Below are 19815 nucleotides of genomic sequence, written 5' to 3'. Positions count from 1 at the left end.
TCATCTCTAGTCATAGTCTTTACACGTTAGAAATGTCTATAGGCTTTTGTCTTTCCCTTTGGTCAAATTTCATCAAAGGATACCATATCTTAGTGTTTTAGCACTGGCCACTTCTAAGCTTGTATCTTAAGTCACTCTCAAGCCTTAGGTCTTATTTTTAAAATGTGGTGACTGCAGAAATTTGCCTTCATTTTATTGCCTTCCTTTTTTCTGGTACATACATTCCTTGTTGGAGTTGTGAGATCTTTCCCATTCTTTCTGTACTGCTTGGCCAGTGATGCTGTGTCCTTTCTCCCCAGTGTGACGTCCCCTGTTTGGGATGAGAACTAAGTAGTTCTCTCACAGCATATCGAGTGCTTAATATAATGCAGTGACTTCTTTCATTGCTTTTGCAGATTTGTTTTCCACAGTGCTGATAACTATTTTTGTACTGTTACATCTTTTAGGGTTTTTTTTTTTTCTGGTTTTATTAGTTTTCACTTTTTCCTCACTGAATCTTGTTTTCAGTTAGCCTGTTTGTTTCTAATGTCTGCATTCTTGTGTTTAAATTGTCTCTTCAGCATTGAATTTACTGTTCAGGATAGACAAGTCATGGCTGTTTCTTGTCCATTCATGCCCATCCCCAGAACACTGGATTTTTATAGTACAGTCTCTGTTCTGTTCTGGGACAAAGCGGGGAGGAGTGCAGCCTTGCTCTTCTCGGAACAGCTGCTAATTCAGAGGCTGTGTGCTCCTTGAAGGAAGGGGGAGGAGAAGATGAAAAGAAGGGGAAGCAAGAGATGTCAACTGAGGGAAGCAAAATCCAAATATTTGTTCAGAAATGGAACTCACTTGTCTTGTGTATGTCAGGAGCAGTAGCTTTTCAAAACCTACTTAATCAGTTGCTTGCAGTAGTACGAACACACCCATGCTGAAAATCCAGTTTTGCATTTAAAGAAACTTGATAAAAGCAAGCAAACAAAAAAGAAAAAGGAGGATAATATATTCTACCAAGCATGAAATGTGTGTGTTGTTTACAAGATATCTCTAGCCCAGCACAACTCTCAATGGGCCAGTGATAAGGTTCCAGTCTTAGAGTGGGGGAGCTGCAGTTTTAGCTCCCTGTTTTAGTGGCTGTGTTACGCTGTCCAAGTTCACCCTGGAAAGTGTGATGCCTTTCAGTTTTTCTTCATAACAGGGATGGAAGTGCTTTCCTCAGTGGTGTTTGAGAGGAAAGGTGCGTTTCAGAGGTAAAATGCTTCCATGCTGTGGCCATGGGAACCACAGAAGACTCCAGCCAAGTCAGCAGCATCTGTCTCAAACTGCCACTTAAGCTTTGCATGCAGATTAGTCCAAGTCCTCAAGCGCAGCAGTGGCACAGCTGACTTGGTTGAACTCTGCAGGTAAGAGCAGAGCCTTGTTTCAGGTGGGATGCAGAAGATCTGAAATTATAGAAGCCTCTAGGACACACTGTAAGGCAAAATTTTCAAGAGCAGGTGTGTCTTACTGTGCTGATGTGGTCAAATATAAAATGGAGTAGTTGCATGGTTTTGGAAGTCCTCTTGAGGTTTCTCTTGGGGGTAGGATTTTTTGGAAGGATCTGCTGGGGCAGCAGCAGGCTGTCCAAGCATGCTGCTTCTGTGCTCTGAGTTGGATATACAGGACCATTCTAAAGCGAAAACAATTACTGTATCTAATTTTGAGAAATGGTAGTTAGTGTCAATTGCTATTAAATTTATATAAGAATGGCTACTGGTTCAGCATCTCTGAAAATCAAGACATCAAATTACACCATCTTGCCTTAAGAGATTTGTCAGAACTACAGAAGAGGACGAAACTTGTAATCTCCTCTGGCACTGCCTGGCAAAATCAAGCTTTCTAGCTCAAGGTGCTGGATGAATATTTCTTTCTGTTGTGGGGAGCTTGCAGATATGTTTGGGGAGTCTTGCTTTGATTTTGAGGTCAATGTGTCCAGGTCCTTGTGGTTCCCTTTCAGTGACATGTGAAGGTCTAGGGCTTGTAGTTACCTCACCAGCAGTAATAATTTGCTTTAGCTACATTTATAGGATTTGTTTCGCATTTTGGGCAGCGCTTTTTTCTACCCTTTTTATTTTTCTAGGCTTGTTGTCATGGTATCTGGCACTTCCCATTCAGATATTAAAATTGAGTGAGTGGTGTCTGTATGTCTGGTTCATTTTCCCTCTCTTATCCTCTCCCCGAGGGAGAGTTTTACGTGGGATGTAGCACACTGTTTGCAAGGGCTTCCTTTGGGGGATTTTTTTAATCACGTAGCAGCGTCTCTGTTGGGGAAGGCCTGGTGTGAAGAAGCCCCTTCCACTTGGGTTGGAGTTTATTAAATCCTGTGTGCATAAGGCTCCCATGGGACCTCATTGTGCAACTCATGTTCTCCCCTCGAGCTCCCCGAAAAAGGCCTCACTCCTGCATGAATGAGCTTTTATCTGAGTCTCTCTGGCATTAAGGCAGTGATAGGAATTTTGTCTGTGCAGATACCTGATGGGGAGGGCCATTGCTCTTTGGGTATCAGGGCTCTGATGGTTGGGAGGAGAGTTTGCTTGAGGGATCTTGTCCCATCTGAGGATCTTTGTGTCATTGTGTAGCCTTTGCAGGCGCTGTAGCTGTGTATCATGGAGGATTTTTCCCAGAGATTTGGGAGAATCTTTACTTCTTTATTTTTTTTGTGCAACTATAGGCATGTTTCTTAGGAGAGGATCTGTTGACAGTGCATTTCACTGTTAGTCGGCAACCTGGCTTTCCTCTCCAATAGTCTTTTTAAGAAGGATCTACTGAACTCACATAATGCTGATGGCTGTTTTTAACCGAGGACAAGTCATGTTTCTTAATTGTAGGTGTATTGTAGCATCACATCATATCTGGGGCTCTAGGTTGGATTGCATTTAAATATAGCTGACCTTTCCTAATGGAGAAATGGGATCTTCTAGAAAGAACTAAGGATGATAATCCAAGTATAATAATTTGATGGAAGGTTCCAAAACAAAGCTTGAACCCAGATGCCTTCCTGCAAAAGGCAAAAATCAAGTGATTTATCGACCATGATTGTCTGGTTTTTGCTTTGAGAAAGATTGTGCATTTTCCCCTAAATTCTTGCAAAAGTGAGCATTAATAGGGAGAGAATGCTTTCTTGCTATTCATGGACAACATGTATTAAATAAATCCTAGTTTGTGCAAACATAAGGAGTCTGTATTGTAAACAAGCTATAGACTAAATGGGTGCTGTGATAGAGCTGCACTAAGCCCAGAACAAGTTACCCTTCATAGATGGGTTGCAGTGAATTGTGACAGTGACAGCCTTGGCTTTATTGTTTGGTCCTAGGAGCACTGTGTGCAGAAGATGCTTCCCTCCTGGATTGCTTCTCCTGAGACTGCAGTGTGCATTGCTGGGGTGACAGCAGGTGATTCTCCTTGGTAAAAAGGTGGAGGATGAATGAGACTGACATTACTGGTATAAAAAAAGCGTCAGACAAGGAGCAGGTTTTGAACTGGTCTCATGATCAGATCTCATTTTCTCTTGATCTGAATTTTCTCTGTAGCTTCCCTCCTTTTTAGGTGAACAGCTCTACTTGTTGGTGACTGTTGTGGAAACAACAACAAGGAAAAAAAAAATGAAAGTCGTTTCACTTGACCCTCTTTGTACATTATGAATATATCATCTCAAGGGTATTTATGTAACCTTCTCCAAAAGCCTCTACTTCATCCAGCTTTTCATATGAGTTGCAGTCATTGCTTTTTATCCCAGGAATGTGTTTAAAATGCTTCTGAATTGGTTTGAAGGCTCACAGGGTGGTATTCTGAAATGGACGTGCCACCTGGAGCAGGGATTGCATTGAGTGTCAGAATTCTTTGGTTACTTCTGCTTAAAAGACAGAAAGCAATCTTCCTGCCAGCCACCCATATAGGTGCTGTGTATTACAAACATTTCAATCTTGAGAAACACTGGGAGAAGTGGAAGAGCATGTGCAGGTTTGCTTGAGAGAGCCACAGGTGGACAGCAAGTTGCGCTGAGCTTTTGCTATAGAGGGAAACTCACCCCGTGAACAGTTTCTTCCCTAAATTTCACAGAGGTTTGAACTGGCAAAAACGGATCTGGGGAGCTGTGGAGAATTCATGGTGAGCATTATTTATCTTTTGGTCCCAAAGGCAGAGAGAGTGACTGAAGACTGTTGCTGTCTGACGGCTCCTGCCTGGCTGATGCGAGAGGAGCTGTCAGACGTGCCCTACTTGTGAAGGGAGGATTGTGGAGGGAACATCGGCGCTCGCGGGGTGGCTGTCGGGGGGCAGCTTTAATTGGGTTTTACATTTGGGCAGGGGACAACAAAACCACAATTTAAGGCAGTTGGGATCACTGCTGTCTCATTCTGTGCTTGTTCTCATGGGTGACTGCTTATAGTGCAGACCCCAGTCCCTTCAATATGATACATTCCACAGTAATTAATTTCCAAATAAAAAGGATGTTTCTAACCTTTTTTTTTTTTAGCTTACTGGATTGTAGGTGGGCAATTAAAAGTTATACTATTCTCTAAGTTGCTGTTAGAGTAGTGTCCTACAATAGGAAGGCTTCAGACTCTCTGAGAAAGTAGTTTGCTTCTGCTTTGCTTGTGGCAATGATTGTTCTTCATAGAACCAGCAGGAACAGTGCATTTGTAGAGTTTCAGAGTAGAAGAGATTATAGAGCACCTAACACATCTTGCCAAAACATTCCCTGGATTAATTTCTGCTTGAGCTAGGGCATAGCTTTCAGAAAAAAACAATCAAGCCTTTCCAGTGGCAGAACTGACAAAATGGTTGGTAGGTACTTAAATTCATGTTACCTTCAAAGTCAAAAACACAGAGCAAATGGCTTCCACAGGAAAACAGCATTTGCTGTACTGTTTCTAGTCTGGTTTCACTTGCCAAGCAATGGGACTTTGGATGCATAACTCCATGGGCAGACATTAGGAACAAAAAAAAAATTTGTACTTCAGGTGAATACTAGTGTAGTAGTGTTCAGGTTCAGCTTCATACAAATTAGTGTCGCAAGTTTTTTGATTAGGTAGGGAGATTTGTCCCCTTTATCTCAACTGAAGGAGTTCCTGTGCTGTAGTCAGTTCTCATGCCCCATCACCAAGGCATCAGTGTCTTGCTTGGATCATGTGCGCCAGGACTGGGCTGTTCCTCAGCAAAACACAGGCAGATCAGAAGCAGCAATTTTTCTTTCCCTTGCTGATTGTGTGACTTTTGTGGCAAGAATAGTTTTAACTCTTGTGTCAGTGTTGCAGGCTTGATGTGCCTGTGTCAGTTTTTGATTTCAGCATTCCTAAAGCATGCCACAGTTAACATAGTTTGTCAGGATATAATCTTTGTGCTGTGTAAATGTGTGTATTTGTATTTACTGAGGAACTTATATTGCTTTGTACCTTCCCTCTGTCCTCTTTGTGCTTATCCTCTCCTCTTCCTGTCTTTCTGCAGTCAGTTTTCTCGAGCAAGGAGTTTTGGTTTTTTCCATTTACTGGTGGAAATAAACAATTTAGGGCCAAGATCTGTTTCCTGAGACAGACCTGTAGGAAAGCATCTTTCTCGTGATTTCCTGTTCACGATTCCCACTAAGAGATCTCTTGGCTTTCTTAATCCATTTAATATGTGCTGTGTTAATTTTGTTTTAGTCAATTAATAAGCAGTACCAAATTAAGTCCTTTAGAGAAGACTAAGTATATCCATGTTGATTTAATGGCATTCTTAAAATTTATAGGTCAGACTTGTAATCTCATCAAGAAGGGTGTCAGTTTAGTTTGACAGCATCTATTTTCCATAGACTTAAATTGATTGACATTGATTTTATTACCCCTCACTAATTCTTGATTATTAAAATCTAGTATTGAATATTCTGTATTTTTGCCTTGCTTGGCATTAGACTGCTGGACCTGTAAGTACTTGGGCTATCCAGTCCTCCCTCTTTGAATTTCAGTGCAAACGTTTTTTTCCTCCAGGCTCCTGGAATTTGTTGATCACAAAAGAGCCATTACCCCCCCCCCTTTTTTTTTGTGGAGTCTGTTCTCTGTAAGTAATCTAGATAATTTCATTTAAACATATATAATTCAGTATTCACCTGGGTTGCTAGTTATATCTTCACATACTTCTTCAGGTGTACATAATGCCTGATGTCTCCATGCTGTTACTATTAGTATCTCTTGGTGAGTCAGGATGAGTGTTAAGGGATCTTTTTTTCTGTAACCTAAAAAGAAATTATTTTGTTATTTCAACTTTTACTAGCCAGAGGGGTTTCATGCCTTTTTAAAATCTGTTTTCTATGATACTGCTGTTCTAACTTACAGGGTTTTTTTTCTATGTGTTTTCCCTTTACCTCTTAATATAAATATGGAGTTGGCCAAAGCAAACTGGCTTACAGAGGAAGTAAAGGAAGAAGATGCAGGTCTTTGACACTGCCTTTTTCACAGTTGCATTTTTTTGGATGTATAGATAAGTAATACAGGGTAAATAGGAAAAAAAATCTATCTTCTTTCTCATGGCTTGTTTTAAGCATAATTTTCAGCTCTGAAATGGAACTTTTCTCAAATGCAAAACATGTACATTACCAGCTTGGGCTTGGCTTTGCTTGTTTTGATTTTTGGGATTTTTTTTTTTAAGACTGTCAAGTCCTTGATAACTTCCAACCCTGTTACTGCTCATTTTTAGACCTATTCCTTACCAGATTCTGGGAGGTCCCTTATACATTCTCTGCTGCTAGAGAAAGCATTCGGAAGGAGCGGTGGGAATAGCAAGATAACAAGGTGTTGTTTTAGGATCATCTAGAAATATCTCTTGCCTGACCTACTGAATCACAGCATGTGATGAACTATTGGATTCCAAATCACAGAAAATATTTACTATTTACGGTGCTGTTCCTGGGAAGTGTAGCATGGGAATGAACTACAGTGTCTGTGTGGGATCCCACTGAGAGGTCCAGCTGCTTGCTTTGTGCTGCCAGATTGTGTCCAAAGAAGTGTTACCCTTTTGGAGTACATGCAGTAAGAGCACATGATGAAGAAAATAGGGAAGTTCATACTGTTTACTGTATTCTGGAACAAATCCTTTTCCTTTCTTCACCTGTAACAGGTTTTAGTTCTTTCGTATCTAGAGTCTGTTTTGTCTGACATACAGTACATTGCTCTTGAGAGGAATTTGAAACTCATGTTTTTAGCTGCTTGTATAAAAATTTTTTGGCTTCTTAACTGCAAATGTTTAGCACAGTAAAACTTTATGATGTTTGCCACAGTCATCATAAAGCTTTTCAGACAAAAATCTCATCTGAATTTTTCTTTTCAATTTTTTGAGACTGGGGTGTTTGTTTCAATCTTCAAACACATAATAATATTTAGGGGAGATGGTTGAAAATACAAAATAACCAAACAAAATACATCCCTGAAGTGGAAAGCTCTTAATGGATGGTTTTCTCCCTTCAGCTCCACTGGTACAGTGAGGTCTATGCCAGGAAGCAGCAGAAGGAATTTGCTGATGGAAACAACTGCACTGAGATTTCAATGGGCTGTGAAGGGTGTGGAGTTTGAGAGGTTTTAAGATAAAAGGGGTATTCATTGAATTAACAGAAATTCAGTGCTCAAAATTCTGAGCATTCACCCTTTTTTGTGAGAGTACAGTACAGCTGATATGGCAATCAGTGGGACATGAATTCATAACCAAATGCTTCTGAGTAACAGGCCTGCAATCCTGTTACAAATTTCATATATTTCTTGATGTTCAGGAGTATATACACTAACAAGAAGAAATCGTGTTTCTGCAGACCTGTTATTTGGAAGAAAAATGGTATGGCAGTGTAATAGTTTTTATTAAGCCAGGTTCTGCAGTCTTGCACGCAGACAAGACCAGCTTTATTCGTTTTGGTATTTGTTATCCTTCACCTAGGAGAAAATATATTTATCCATTGCCAGTTGGTAGTGAGAATGAGAGATGATGGTATCTAAATAACTTGAATGTTACTGCGAGATGCAGAAAAAAGGTTCTTTGTAATTGTGAGCTGATTTTCTTGTATTGCCATTTATTTTCCTTTCCTACTGCTACTGCTGTCTGTGGGTTTGCTGTCCATGGTCTCTTGTGCAAGTACTTACAGAAGTGAGACTGTTTCTTTGGGAGATTGTTGGAAAACAATGTCTACGTTGTAGAGATGGGTCAGTCCATGTGCCTTGAGAATAGCAGCGGCTGGACATGGAAACTCAGGATCAGGCATTGGACATAAATCCCAATCTCACAGCAGCTACTCCTACTCTCTGTGTACATCTGAAGTCCAGAGATGATTAACAGGAAAAGGATGCAAACACAGGTTAACCAAACTCTGATCCTTGAGTCACCTTCACCCCATAAAGATATTTGTTTCCTAGAGAATGGCTTTCTTCTCCCTAGGATTCTTTAGGATTAAATGTATCAAAGATTTTATATGTTCAGAGGTGTAGGGGTTGGGGCTGTATGTCTTAGGTAGGCAAGCAGAGTTAGGCATGGCAGGGAAAGCATCTTTACAGTATTTCTGCTCCAGGCTTTGTGCTCAGCCAGACTTCAGGTCATTCTTGGTTAATGTCATGTAATATTCTTGGGTAAGAATATTTTTGTTGCGATTAGTTCAGCTCTCCAGGAAGACAGAGTATGTTTTTATACTTTTTTCTGAAGTTAAATTGATGGGATGGAATTGCTCCCTGGCTGTATTGTATGTTAAAACAGCCATTTCTTATCCTTACGCCTGCATGTGGGCATTTCAGGCATGAACTGCAGTGTTTCCATGGATTTTTAAAGTCTTCCATTGCATAGTTAGCAGCTTTTAGGGCTTTGATCTGATTTCGTAAGACAGAAGCGCTCCCTGTATTTGTGTTACAGCAAACGCTGTATTTTTGGTGGCGTCTGACTTTGAGAAACACACAGATGCTTTTTTGTAGTCCAGGAGACAAAGAAACAAAGCTTTGTGCTGGGAGGCAGGATCTGTGCCTCCAGGGGACATCAAGGCACTTGGTGTGCAGCTGCCTTCCCAACCTCCCCTTCCTCCTGGTGAGCAGGAGCTGGGTTGCTGCTTGCTGCTCCCGTGGATAGAAGCCTCCACAAATGCTGCCCCTCTCCTTGGGAGGGATTTTCACATGTTTTCTTTCTCACTGCCTGGGAGCAGGAGCATTTTGATCCCCTGCACATCAGCACTGAGAGGCAGGTGGATTTCTGGCTTGCTGTGCTCCAGATACACAGAAGGGTGTGTAAGAGGGAGCGTGGTTGAAATACACAACCATTCGCCTGTGCCTTGCTGATTCTTGAAATGTGATTATCTGTGTGTGTTTGAGTTCATGGGCCTTAAAAAAACAAAAACCTGTGTTTTCCAAACATGCAAAACAAGTTCAGTAGGATGCTCGAAGGAAGGGATCTGGAAGCGGCTGTCTGTCATGTTGCATTAATGGAATTGGTGCTGCAAAGCTGCTGCTTGGGAATTGGGGAAAGATCCCTGTGGAGTGGATTCTCCCAGCCCTGTGCACATCCATGATCCCTGCAGTGCCGACAGCACGGCCTCCCCAGCCCCTTGTCGCTTTCTCCAGTTATTAACCGGGTCTGTTTCTGCTGCAAACACACGCCTGGGTCTCCCCGCTGAAACAGAAGCTGGTGAAATGCTTTTGGCTGCTGAAGTGGGCTCCTGCCATCCCGTGCACAGCAGCAGTTGTTGCACTGTTTGGGTTTGCTGTCATCTCAAATACTCAGAGGGGAGCTTTAACGCTGTCCCTCGCCCGGCTGCAATTTGGGCTGTCCCTTCTCCTATTTACTGGCTGCTCACTGAGCAGTAAAATGAGATGTAAAGGTGGTTTTCTGTTCCTCAGCTCCTTCAAGGTTAGTGTAAAAATGCAGTTTCCTAATTTTGCGGTTTAAGTGCTTCAAGACTTGTTTATAACAGCAGCAAAATTATGTGTGTGTGTGTTTATTTAATTTGAAGATGTGGCCTTGTTACTGGCAGGTCAGCCAGTTATATTTGTTAGGAGCTCAGCACAAAACTATTACACAATTCTGTTGCTGTCAAGCCTCATATATGCTTTTCAGTAAACTCCTGGGGAAGGCAGGGTGAGGGATTGCTGCTTCTTGTTCTTACAGAAGCATCCTCAGAGCAGCAATTTAAAGTTATGATGGCTCCCCCTGTATTAAGGAGATAAAGAAATGGTGAAAAACAGCGTAGAGACTGTAAGGGAAAGCAGGGATGAAATGAACAGTATAAGAAAATTGTGCTTCCACTCTTGGAAGTTGTTCCTGTTCTGAAAAATACTGAGTCCTTTTTTCTTTATTTCTTGTGTTTCAACAGGGCAGAGTTTAGGGTACGGATTCGTTAACTACATTGATCCAAAGGATGCAGAGAAAGCCATTAACACTTTAAATGGACTCAGACTCCAGACCAAAACCATAAAGGTAAGACAATGTAAAATGCTCAATTCAGGAAGGGGAGAAAGTAGTTGGAACTGTTTCTGACAATTTCACCACTATTTTATTCTCCATTGTAAGGGGGTTAACAAGCTCTTCCTTGGAACAATGAGCAGACGTGCAGAAGATGAAATCTCTCTTCTCCGAAATTGCTGCTATTGTTAAAGAAGGGGGGAAAGTAGCAGGAAGCTCTTTAAAGTGTGACAGTGAGGCTTAAATGTAGAATAAAACAGCCAGAGTGATACCATTATCCATAAACAGGTGAAGTTCGTGATGGTGTATTAACAAGTTATGTTTCCTTATGTTTTAATGGGAAATACATTGTCACAGAGTTCTCTTTTAGTGACACTCCTGTCATTATCGGTGTTCAAAGCATGTTTCTCACAAGTTAGAATATGTCATTCTCCAAAAAAAATTTTTTTCTCAATTTCCACATCCTTAATTTGATTTATTCTTTAAAAAGCTGGAGGCTTCCCACTGAAGTCTCTTATTTCATTGTTTGTAATAGACCATTAGTTATTCAATGACCTTCTTTAGTGGTCTCACAAGAAAAGCAAGCTTCTACACTGTGACAGTTTTTGCTGCATGGCTGATAAAGCTGTTCTGAAACAGCTTACAGAAGATTTCCACATCCCAAATTCTGACAAATAATACAGCTTAAGGGATGTGAATCAAAAAATTGAAGGGGAACAAACAGCAGATTGCATTCACATTATCTGAGACTGCTTTGATCATTTTTTTGAATGCACCATTTTCTTAATTTTTCCTCTGTAGTTAATTTTATTTCAAAGCTAAAAATGTTAATTTAAAAATAGAGTTTTTACTGTATTGAATATTGGTACAAGTAATGTCAGTGATGTTGTAGCTTGCAAAGAAAATACAATGTAATGTGGTTAGTACTGTAGGTTTTGACATTCTGGCTGTGGTTTGGACAAAGTGGTATTCCCTGAAGCAAAAATGTTTCTTGGATTCTGGTGTATTTCTAAGGATTGTTTTGAGCAAGTTTTTCCCCTGATCTGTTTGATCAGTGAAGAGGAGAAGTGCTGAGCTGAGGGTTATGAAAGTGGTAGAGCAGCTGCCGCACAGATTTCATAGAAAAGGCTGCTTCCAAACCTCCCTCAGACCATCCAGATTCCATCCCACAGATAGGCATGTGGGCCATACATCAAAATGCTCACAGCATGGTTTTGTGGAGTTAATGGAAACACTTACAGGAATATGTAAGGCGAGGCAGCAAAATCTACCATCTTATCAACTGCTGCAGGTGGAAATGCAGGCTTGGACTCAGCAGTTTCCACTTACAGTGAAAAGTTGCTGTCCAAATTGCTTTTAAAGGCACATTATTGGGGAAAAATATATTTTGAAAATACTTATTAAAAACTCAGTAGAATTTGAAAAATCTAGATCAGTTTTTAATGCAGTACATGTATATTTTGAACATTATTCAGCCTTAGGAAGGAACTGCATTTCTTGTCCCTAAGTACCTCTGTTGCTTTGCCTGTGTTTTTCTTTTTTGTGAAACAGAGCAATGCTATTGCATTCATAATATTTCAAGGTTACAGGAAACTGGTGCTGTAAAAGGCCTCCAGAAACTCCAACCCACACCAATTATTATACATTTCTCACATGCAAAATTAAACCATTATGTCTTACCTTATCTATAGTAAGACTTTAGTTATCTGGGAACTTCTTATGCAAAATCTTATTTGTGGGTTTGGTTTTTTTTTTTTTTAATTCAGTATAAATTTTAGAAATACAATGATTTGTTTGTTTGGGGGGTTTTGTGTTTAGTGGTAGACTGGTGTACAATAAAGGACCTTATTGGGTGCTCTTGAAAGCTGTTAAAATTTAATAATAAGCAAAGAGATTGATCTAATCTACATGCACAGGAGCTGCATAAGTTCTTCTATGACTGTCAGGAAGCATTAGGGTTTGGGATTTTTTTTTAATAAAATAGGGTTTATGCAGTTGCCTAAAATCAAACCAAGGGAGCCTTCTATCCCAACAGCCAAAGTTTTGGCCACAGGGACATCTAATCAGCACTTTCCAACCCAATTTCTCATTGCAAAATTGCATGCCATTACCTTACCTTTACCCCCTTGGGGTTTGGGGTTTTTTTTGTATTTTTAATTACATGTTACTTCTGGAAATCCTGATAAATGAGGTCTATTTTCCCTCGTACTGTGCAGTGGGGATGGAAGTTTCCCAGTGTTCATGCTGAGGGGTGAATCAGGTGTATTTAGTGCTGCCAGTGGCATTTGTGTTGCTGAGTTGTTGAGCTCTCTCTGATTTCCAAAGGATTTCAAGGTGATAAGGAACAGTACTCAGCACTGCAGAACCTTCTCACTTGCCCATTGCCTCCATGTGCTGCTTTCCAGCATCTCACTGTCGTTCTTTGTACAGTTGAAGTATTTAAACTTGTGGAAATACTATATTTAATTATCAGACCCAATTACTTTTAGCTACAGATGCCCTTTACAGTTACTAAAAATGTGCTGTTGGTGTGTTAAAAAAAATCTCTCTCAAGAGAACATCTAGAAAGGAATTTGTGGCATATAGTTTTGTAGACTAAAAAATATTTAGTAGAATAACATTGAGCTGGAAAAGTACTGGACATTACTTTGTTCTGCTTTCTTCATGAATATGGCTGGGTTTTTTTTCCCCAGAATGAATCTGTAAATATCTTATTGATGGATGGACTGAACCTTGGCCCCTGTCCATCCATGTCTGTTGGATAGTTGCAGTCCTGCAGGTAGAATTTCTCTGCCTTTTGGAAGCTGTTTTGATGGAAAGAAAGTTGAAATGAGTAATCTGTGAAAGCCCTTCTGCAGTGGCAAATTACTTCTGCTTGCCAAGGTCACTGTGGTCCTGCTGGCAGTGTCCCACCTGTGCTGTGGGCTCTGCTGTTCCTTGCACTGAGACTGAACATGAGGTGGCTCTGGGGAGTTGTAGTTGCACTCATTTTTTGACCCCACAACACTTAATTCCTGTTTAAAAATAATGTATATATTTTATGCATGTGGCCCCAAATGCTGTCCTTTTCATTTCTGTCACATTTTTCTGGCAGCTTAATGTTCTCTCTCTCCTGATGCCTTGCAAAAAACAGCCATGCAGTCACAGGAGGAACTGGCTTTAATAGCAGGATCAGCAGAACAGCCAGGCACAGTCGGCTCTGATGTGTGGACTAAAATAACTGAAGAAATGTTCTTTTTATTCTGTCATTGTTATGATAAATAATCTCTTTTCACTCTAGCAGCTAAAATATTTATGTGCATTTTATTTAAGTCAATGATGCCCTTTCAAGTCAAAGTTGAGAGGTGAAGATTTACAGAATATCTGTTTGGGAAAAGCATTGGAGAAAGTGTTGTGTTTGGTGGTAATAGGTTATACACATTTTGTTCCTCCTCAGCTGATCATAGTGCATATTTTATTTACGCCATTTCATAGCAGCATCATCTTCTTGTGAGAGAGAAAAGCTTCACTTTATTTTTACAGCTAAAGCTTGACATAATTCTGCAAAACAGTTTAGAATAAGGGAAGAGACAGTGTGTGTTGAAATAAATATATATTCCAGAAATTGAATCTATTTTTAGAAATTAAATTTGCCCATCCATAAAAGCATATGAAAGGTCACTGCTGCTGTTGAAGATTGCCTGGCAATTCAGTTGCATCAAATATCAGAAGGAAAATAAGATGTGTGATGCATGGGGTACAGATTGTTTAAACTGCTGTGTTGCCCTGAAAAAAAGGACAGCGCCTGAAAGGATGTGAAGGAAGTGTTTTACAATTTTCGTGGGGATTCAGGTGACCTGGCTTCACTGGAACAAGGGCAGAACAGTTTTGAAAGGAAGTTTGAAATCTAAAAAGAGCCAGTGACCCCCTGAAGTGCAGTCTTGCACACCCCTCTCTTCCTTTTTCTCTGTTGCCTGAGAAATAGGTTTGCTTCTTCCTTCCCTCACAGGAGCAGGTACATGCTGTGACACTGCTGGAGCCAAGGGAGCTGTCCCCAGAGAGGGGAGAAGGAATCTGGGTTCTCTGAGCCCTCGTTAACCTCCAGTTTTTAAATCCATTATATCTATCAGATGGTAAAATACCAAATGGATGAGATGATTCCTCTCTGCTCAGAGGATTTTTCTAGTTATTTTAATTTTAAGTTAAATTGAATAAATAACATGAAATTCTGTATTTCTGCTTTACTTTGTTTTGATCAATAGGTCTGGATGGTCCTAGTTTAAAATAGAGCGAATAAGGCTGTGGGAGAAAGTAATCCTGCTTTTTCTAAAATAAAGTAGTAACATTACTGCTGAAAGATCTTCCCATTTATCTTGGTTTCTGTGGCATTTTTCAAAATGCCAGCTATTTCCACAAAACTCAGGCTCTAAATCTGTCCATGTTAATTCTTGTAATTGTCCACAAAACTACACACTATCCTGTCACTGTAGGGTAACCAAATAACAGCAGCCACAGACTTCTCTGTCCTACAAAGTCATTTGTCAAAAAGATTGCCTTCCAGCCGTGCTTGGCGGAGGAGGCGGCACGGGGCAGGAGGAGGAATTGCAGCAGGGAGTGCTGGGGAAGAGACCTGCATCTCCTGCACCCCATCCTACACTCCTTGGGAGGTGTGGGGGGAGCTCAGCACAATTTGGGTGGCAGCCAGAAGGTTCTGGGCTGCTGGCAGTGGTGGTAGCAGAGCTCTGGTGTTGGGTGCCCTTGGTGCAGTGCTTCGCCAGAAACTGGTGTTTTCCAACCTTGTTCTTCAGTAGCTTCCCCAGGGCCACTGAGCCTGCTGGACACTCTGCAGCCCCCTGTCCTACTGGAGAAATGGGATGTTGAGCAAGGCTGGGTGGTAAGGAGAGGGTGTACAGAGAGATCAGGGCAAGGCACAGGTGGAGCTTGGATGCTCTCCAAGGAGGAGATGGAAGGTTGGGGTGTTAGAAAATGCTGGGTGTAGCTGAGTATGTTGGACTTGCAGCATGGAGGGATTTGTATCTTTGAGTGTCTTGTGTGCAGTTGCATTGGACCTCCTTTTTTCCCTTTCCTGAAAATTCACATTACAGGCACAAACTGCAGATTTGGGAGGTAGCTATTTTATAGATCCTTCTAAAATTGTGGTATCTGCTTGTTCTCTTTTATGGTAGCTCAGTTAGTCAAAGAGAGGTCGCCTGCTGTGGCTGCTGCTCCCCAAGACAAGATCTTGAACAAGAAACTTGAAAGATGCCACAGACCTGGAAAGCTTCAGTGAAGTTTATTCCCATTTTGCTCTTTAGGACCCTCTGTCAGTGTAATCCTTTACCCTTTGGAGTTGGTAGTGCTTGTTAACAAGCCCTCTTCCACCGTTTGTGCCTGCAACGATACTGGTGCTCAGAGAACCATTCAGTGCTGCATTTGAAGGTTCAGCTTTGGTTCTGCTGCTTTCAGCAGGCACCAGTGTCTCTGCCTCTTAATTTCATCCATCTTCTCTTAATCGTGATTTCTCTTTTTATGGCCTCAGTTTTGCCAATGAGTCCTTTTCATTCCACGGAGCCAGAGCAATTATTTCTCTTAGCCTTGCTCTTGATACAGCCAAGAGTGTTTCTAGGTTATTATCTGTGGATGTCTTTCCTGAAATGATGGGATAGGCCATTGTACCTGCAATTATAATTAATCTCTGTAAAATGGCATTGAATTGCTCAACAGTAAAAGTGCATTGTCACTCCCCTCCATCCCCCAGCCAAGGGCTTAGGGAAGAGAGAGGACAGCACAGTGCAAGCACCAGATGTGAAAGTATTCCAGATCCTGGTCTTCAGCCTCTGGACCAGAGAGCTTTTATGTGTTTCCTTGTTCTGACAAAGCACAGAGCTTTCACAGGAGGACATCTCAAATCTGGTTTTGCACAAAATTAGGACACAGTTGAGGGTCTGGAAGTGGCTGTGAGAAATGTCTCTTTCTGCCATAGCTCGTTCCCTGGTGCTAAGCAGATTTTACTTCTAGTTCTGGATGTGCATTAAACAAGTGGAACTGTGCTTTATTTACATGTGAGGCTTTTGAGAGGTTGTGTTAAAGCACTTCCACTCTGTACCTGTGGGATGAGGGGCAGCCAGGTGAGGGAAGGGTTGTCTCTATTTTTGACTGGACTTCAGACAGAAGAAAGCCAAGTGACTCATCCCAAAAATCATACAAGAAATACTGTATCTGAGAGTGTCACAAAAGGACAAAGCACAGTCTCTGTATTAAGGTCACCAAGAGGTCTGGTATTTTTGAATGTTACACAAACTTTTTGAAAGCTGCCCAGGGAGTCACTTAACACTTGCCTGCACCTGAGCTGCTTGTGGCTGGAGAGGTGTCCCAGGGACTGCAGGTGCCCTGGCTGGGTGACTTGGTGGTCCTTGGATGCCTGTGCTGCACCCTGATTCAAGGCTCCTGTGTGGTTTTTCCCATTCTCCAGGTGAGGAATGGTAGATGCAGAGCAAAACACATCTCAGAGAAGGTTGTATCTGCAAAATGAGCAGCCTGGTTGCTGCTAAGATGTGTCTAGGGCAGGGTGGCTCTGCTGGCAGAACTTATCATTCCAGGAAGGGGTGATGCAATTCCTCTTCAGAGCAGACCAGAGTTAAATTTTACAAGGAGGCTTCTAGAAATGGACTTTGATTTTTGAGAAGTCCAAGATTAGCAGGAGCTGAAGGCTTTTCTTACAGGGAGCAGCAGCAAAGTGGTTAAGTGTTAGTGTTCAAATGGCTTCTGTTGCTCGTTCCATAAGACAAATGGGATGCATTCATGCCTCTGGGTGTCTTTGCTGTGGGCTCTGGCTTGGAAAGGCCAGACCACTTCAATTTATGTTCTGAAGAGACTCGAGGTTAGTAATTCTTCAAAAAGTTTTCTGTATCGGAAAACAGGTAGGAAATCAATAGGGAAGATAATTACTTGAACTTGGAGATATTTTCTGCGCACCAGAACAAAAATGTGCTTTGCCATGGAAGATATGAAATGCTGGACCTTCTGATGCTGCAGTGGTGTTGGGAGACAGTGGTGCAGCCTCTGGAGATGGCTGTTTATTATGAAGCCTTTACACAGGCTAATGCTCAATGTCAGATGAGAAATGTCCTATTAAATGTTTTTCATAGTTATTGTATATGTATTTATAGAAACTAACATCTGAGGCCAGCAAGCCATAAAATGAATTGTACAATGCTTTATTATCTTCCTTGCAAATTTGACCACAGAGCTCCTAAATGATCTTATGCAGTGAAACTCAACACCATGGTTCGACCTTCAACCGTTGTACGAGAGGACAAACATTTTAATGCTGAGAAATGCCTGGGTCAAACAGTAGTTTGGTGTTCTCCAGCTCATTATTTGAATTCTTTGTGGTGGCTAGGATTTCATACTCTTTTCTTTTTCAGTGCTCTGTTTCAGCACAGGGTGCTAACACTGCCGTGAGCAAAGGAAAGGGGGAAAAAAAAAAATCATTTTTAAGTGTGAATATAAAGAATTAATGCAGCGTCCTCACCCAGCGCTTTGCAGTTTGCAGTGATAAAATGGGAGCTGGATTTTGCTCCCATTTTAACTCACAGCATAAGGAGCTTCTGGTGCGATGGAGGGTCAGGGTGGGCGATTTCTTCCTTTGATAGCTCACACATGGGAAGACATCCCGTCCTCAGCACTAACTGAATAATAGCTTGAAAGCAGGATGGCACACTCTAACCGATCGATTTGTCATTGGCTGACCTCAGAGGGAAGATGAAAAAGATTCAAAAGCAGATAAATAATTGACATTACTAGCCTTGAGTCCATTCAGCTCCGCAACCTTTTCTCCTTGATATTAAAGACGGCTGAGTTGCTTTTGGCAGCTTCTTTCTTTGGCTCAGGCTCCCCTGCAGCCTGAATGTTTGATTGCGGGTGGAAATAAAAACTAGACCTGAGCAGCCATAGGTGTTCACATGTGCTGAGAGTGGAGGGTTGGGAGTGTGAGCAGCCTCTCCTTCCTCTGCCTGCAAGGCCCACGAGAGCAGAGAGCCTTCTGTAAGGAGAAGTGTGTGTATGTGTATAGATATAAAATGTCAGGCACTCATTGCTCTGGGAAGTAGTGTTTTTTGCATATCCCAATACTTTTCATCTTCCCTGTAATGTGGCATTTGGTTAATGAATGTGCCAGAGTGAGAAACCCAAAGGAAACCCCTGGCTGTTTTCCCAGGAACTTTATTCATTTTGCTGTTTTCAGATTTGAGGAATAGGTAAGATCTCTACCCTCACTCCAGAGAGACTCTTAAATGTTTTTTAAACATTTAAGATGTCTAAAATGTTTTTTAACTGTTATTCCTAAAGTAGGTTAAACTGTAGGTGCCCGAGCTCTTGCATTAACCTCTCAAGGTGAGGCATTTGCAGAGTGGGGAGGGAGAGTTTGCTTTTCTGAATGCCCCAGCACCAAACCAAACTGTAGGTAAAAGCACCATGTGATTACACCCCTGGTGTCCCCAAGGGCCTGGATTGAGCTTTGTTACGTAAAAGCCAAGTGGTGCCATCCATGTGTGTTCTGGTCCTGGATCCATCAGAGGGGTGTTCAGAACCAGCGGGGAAGAGATGGAAATGCTGCATCCTATCAGCTCGTGGGCTGTGGCACAAAATAATTTCTACCCCAATATCCTTCTTCCTTTCAGCACCTGAAGGTTTCTCAGCTCCTCATGTCTGCTTGAGCCTTTGTGCTGTGTGCCTGAGCTTGCCTCCAATGATGCAAATGTTTTATCTAACCTCTGTTTCGTATTTCTTACCCTGAATTTTCCACTTCCTCTTTCCAGACTTCTCTGTAAGTGTTAGATTTAAAAGGTTATGGACAAACATGTAAGTTAAAAAGAAATTGCCACAAACCTTAAAATATAGGATCTTTATAGAGTTTGTCTGCTATTATGCAGAGAAGATTGTGGAAGCAAATATTAGTCATTAACATAATTTTCTGTGTTGAGTCAACATCTATTTTTAGGTGTAGAGCGCATAAAGACAACTCTTTGACACATAAAACACACAGGCATGCATTTGACATCATCTGTGCTCAGACTGAAGCTTGGGAAGAAGGAAAGACAATTGCCAAATGTATTGTATTCGTGATGGGAACCCCCCCACCTCCTTTCTAGACACATTTTAAGACATAATGCGGGAGAGTACTGATCTGTTTATATCGAAATAAATCAAAATGAAGTGCAGAATATTCAGCTTGAGTTCCAATGCTTTTTCAGACGTGCTGCAAAGTAATTCATGATCTGTGCCGAATATTTGCCATTAGGCTTTATCCAAGAAGTGTTTTTATGATGCTAAATGTGTTTATTCTAAATGTATATATTATTTTAAAAGTGCAGAAGGCTTTTTATGCACCTATTATAATTATAAATCTGATTCATAGGTAGAAGA

General features: G+C 41.3%; 1 protein-coding gene across 9 annotated transcripts in view; it reads left to right on the top strand.

Annotated features, from left to right (window-relative positions):
• The window catches only part of ELAVL4 (ELAV like RNA binding protein 4), a 65117-nt gene that overhangs the window by 34769 nt on the left and 10533 nt on the right, over positions 1 to 19815 (top strand). For all 9 annotated transcript variants that reach the window (XM_083867447.1, XM_083867445.1, XM_083867448.1 and 6 more), the window contains exon 3: positions 10322 to 10425. In XM_083867447.1, the coding sequence (XP_083723573.1) occupies positions 10322 to 10425 (104 nt within the window). The remainder of the gene's footprint in view (positions 1 to 10321; positions 10426 to 19815) is intronic.

The sequence above is a fragment of the Zosterops lateralis genome (assembly GCF_965231275.1).
Source record: "Zosterops lateralis genome assembly, chromosome: 9".
In the NCBI taxonomy this organism is placed as follows: Eukaryota; Metazoa; Chordata; class Aves; order Passeriformes; family Zosteropidae; genus Zosterops; species Zosterops lateralis.
Note: the sequence above shows the minus strand (reverse complement) of the source record. Positions and strands in the feature narration are given on the sequence as shown.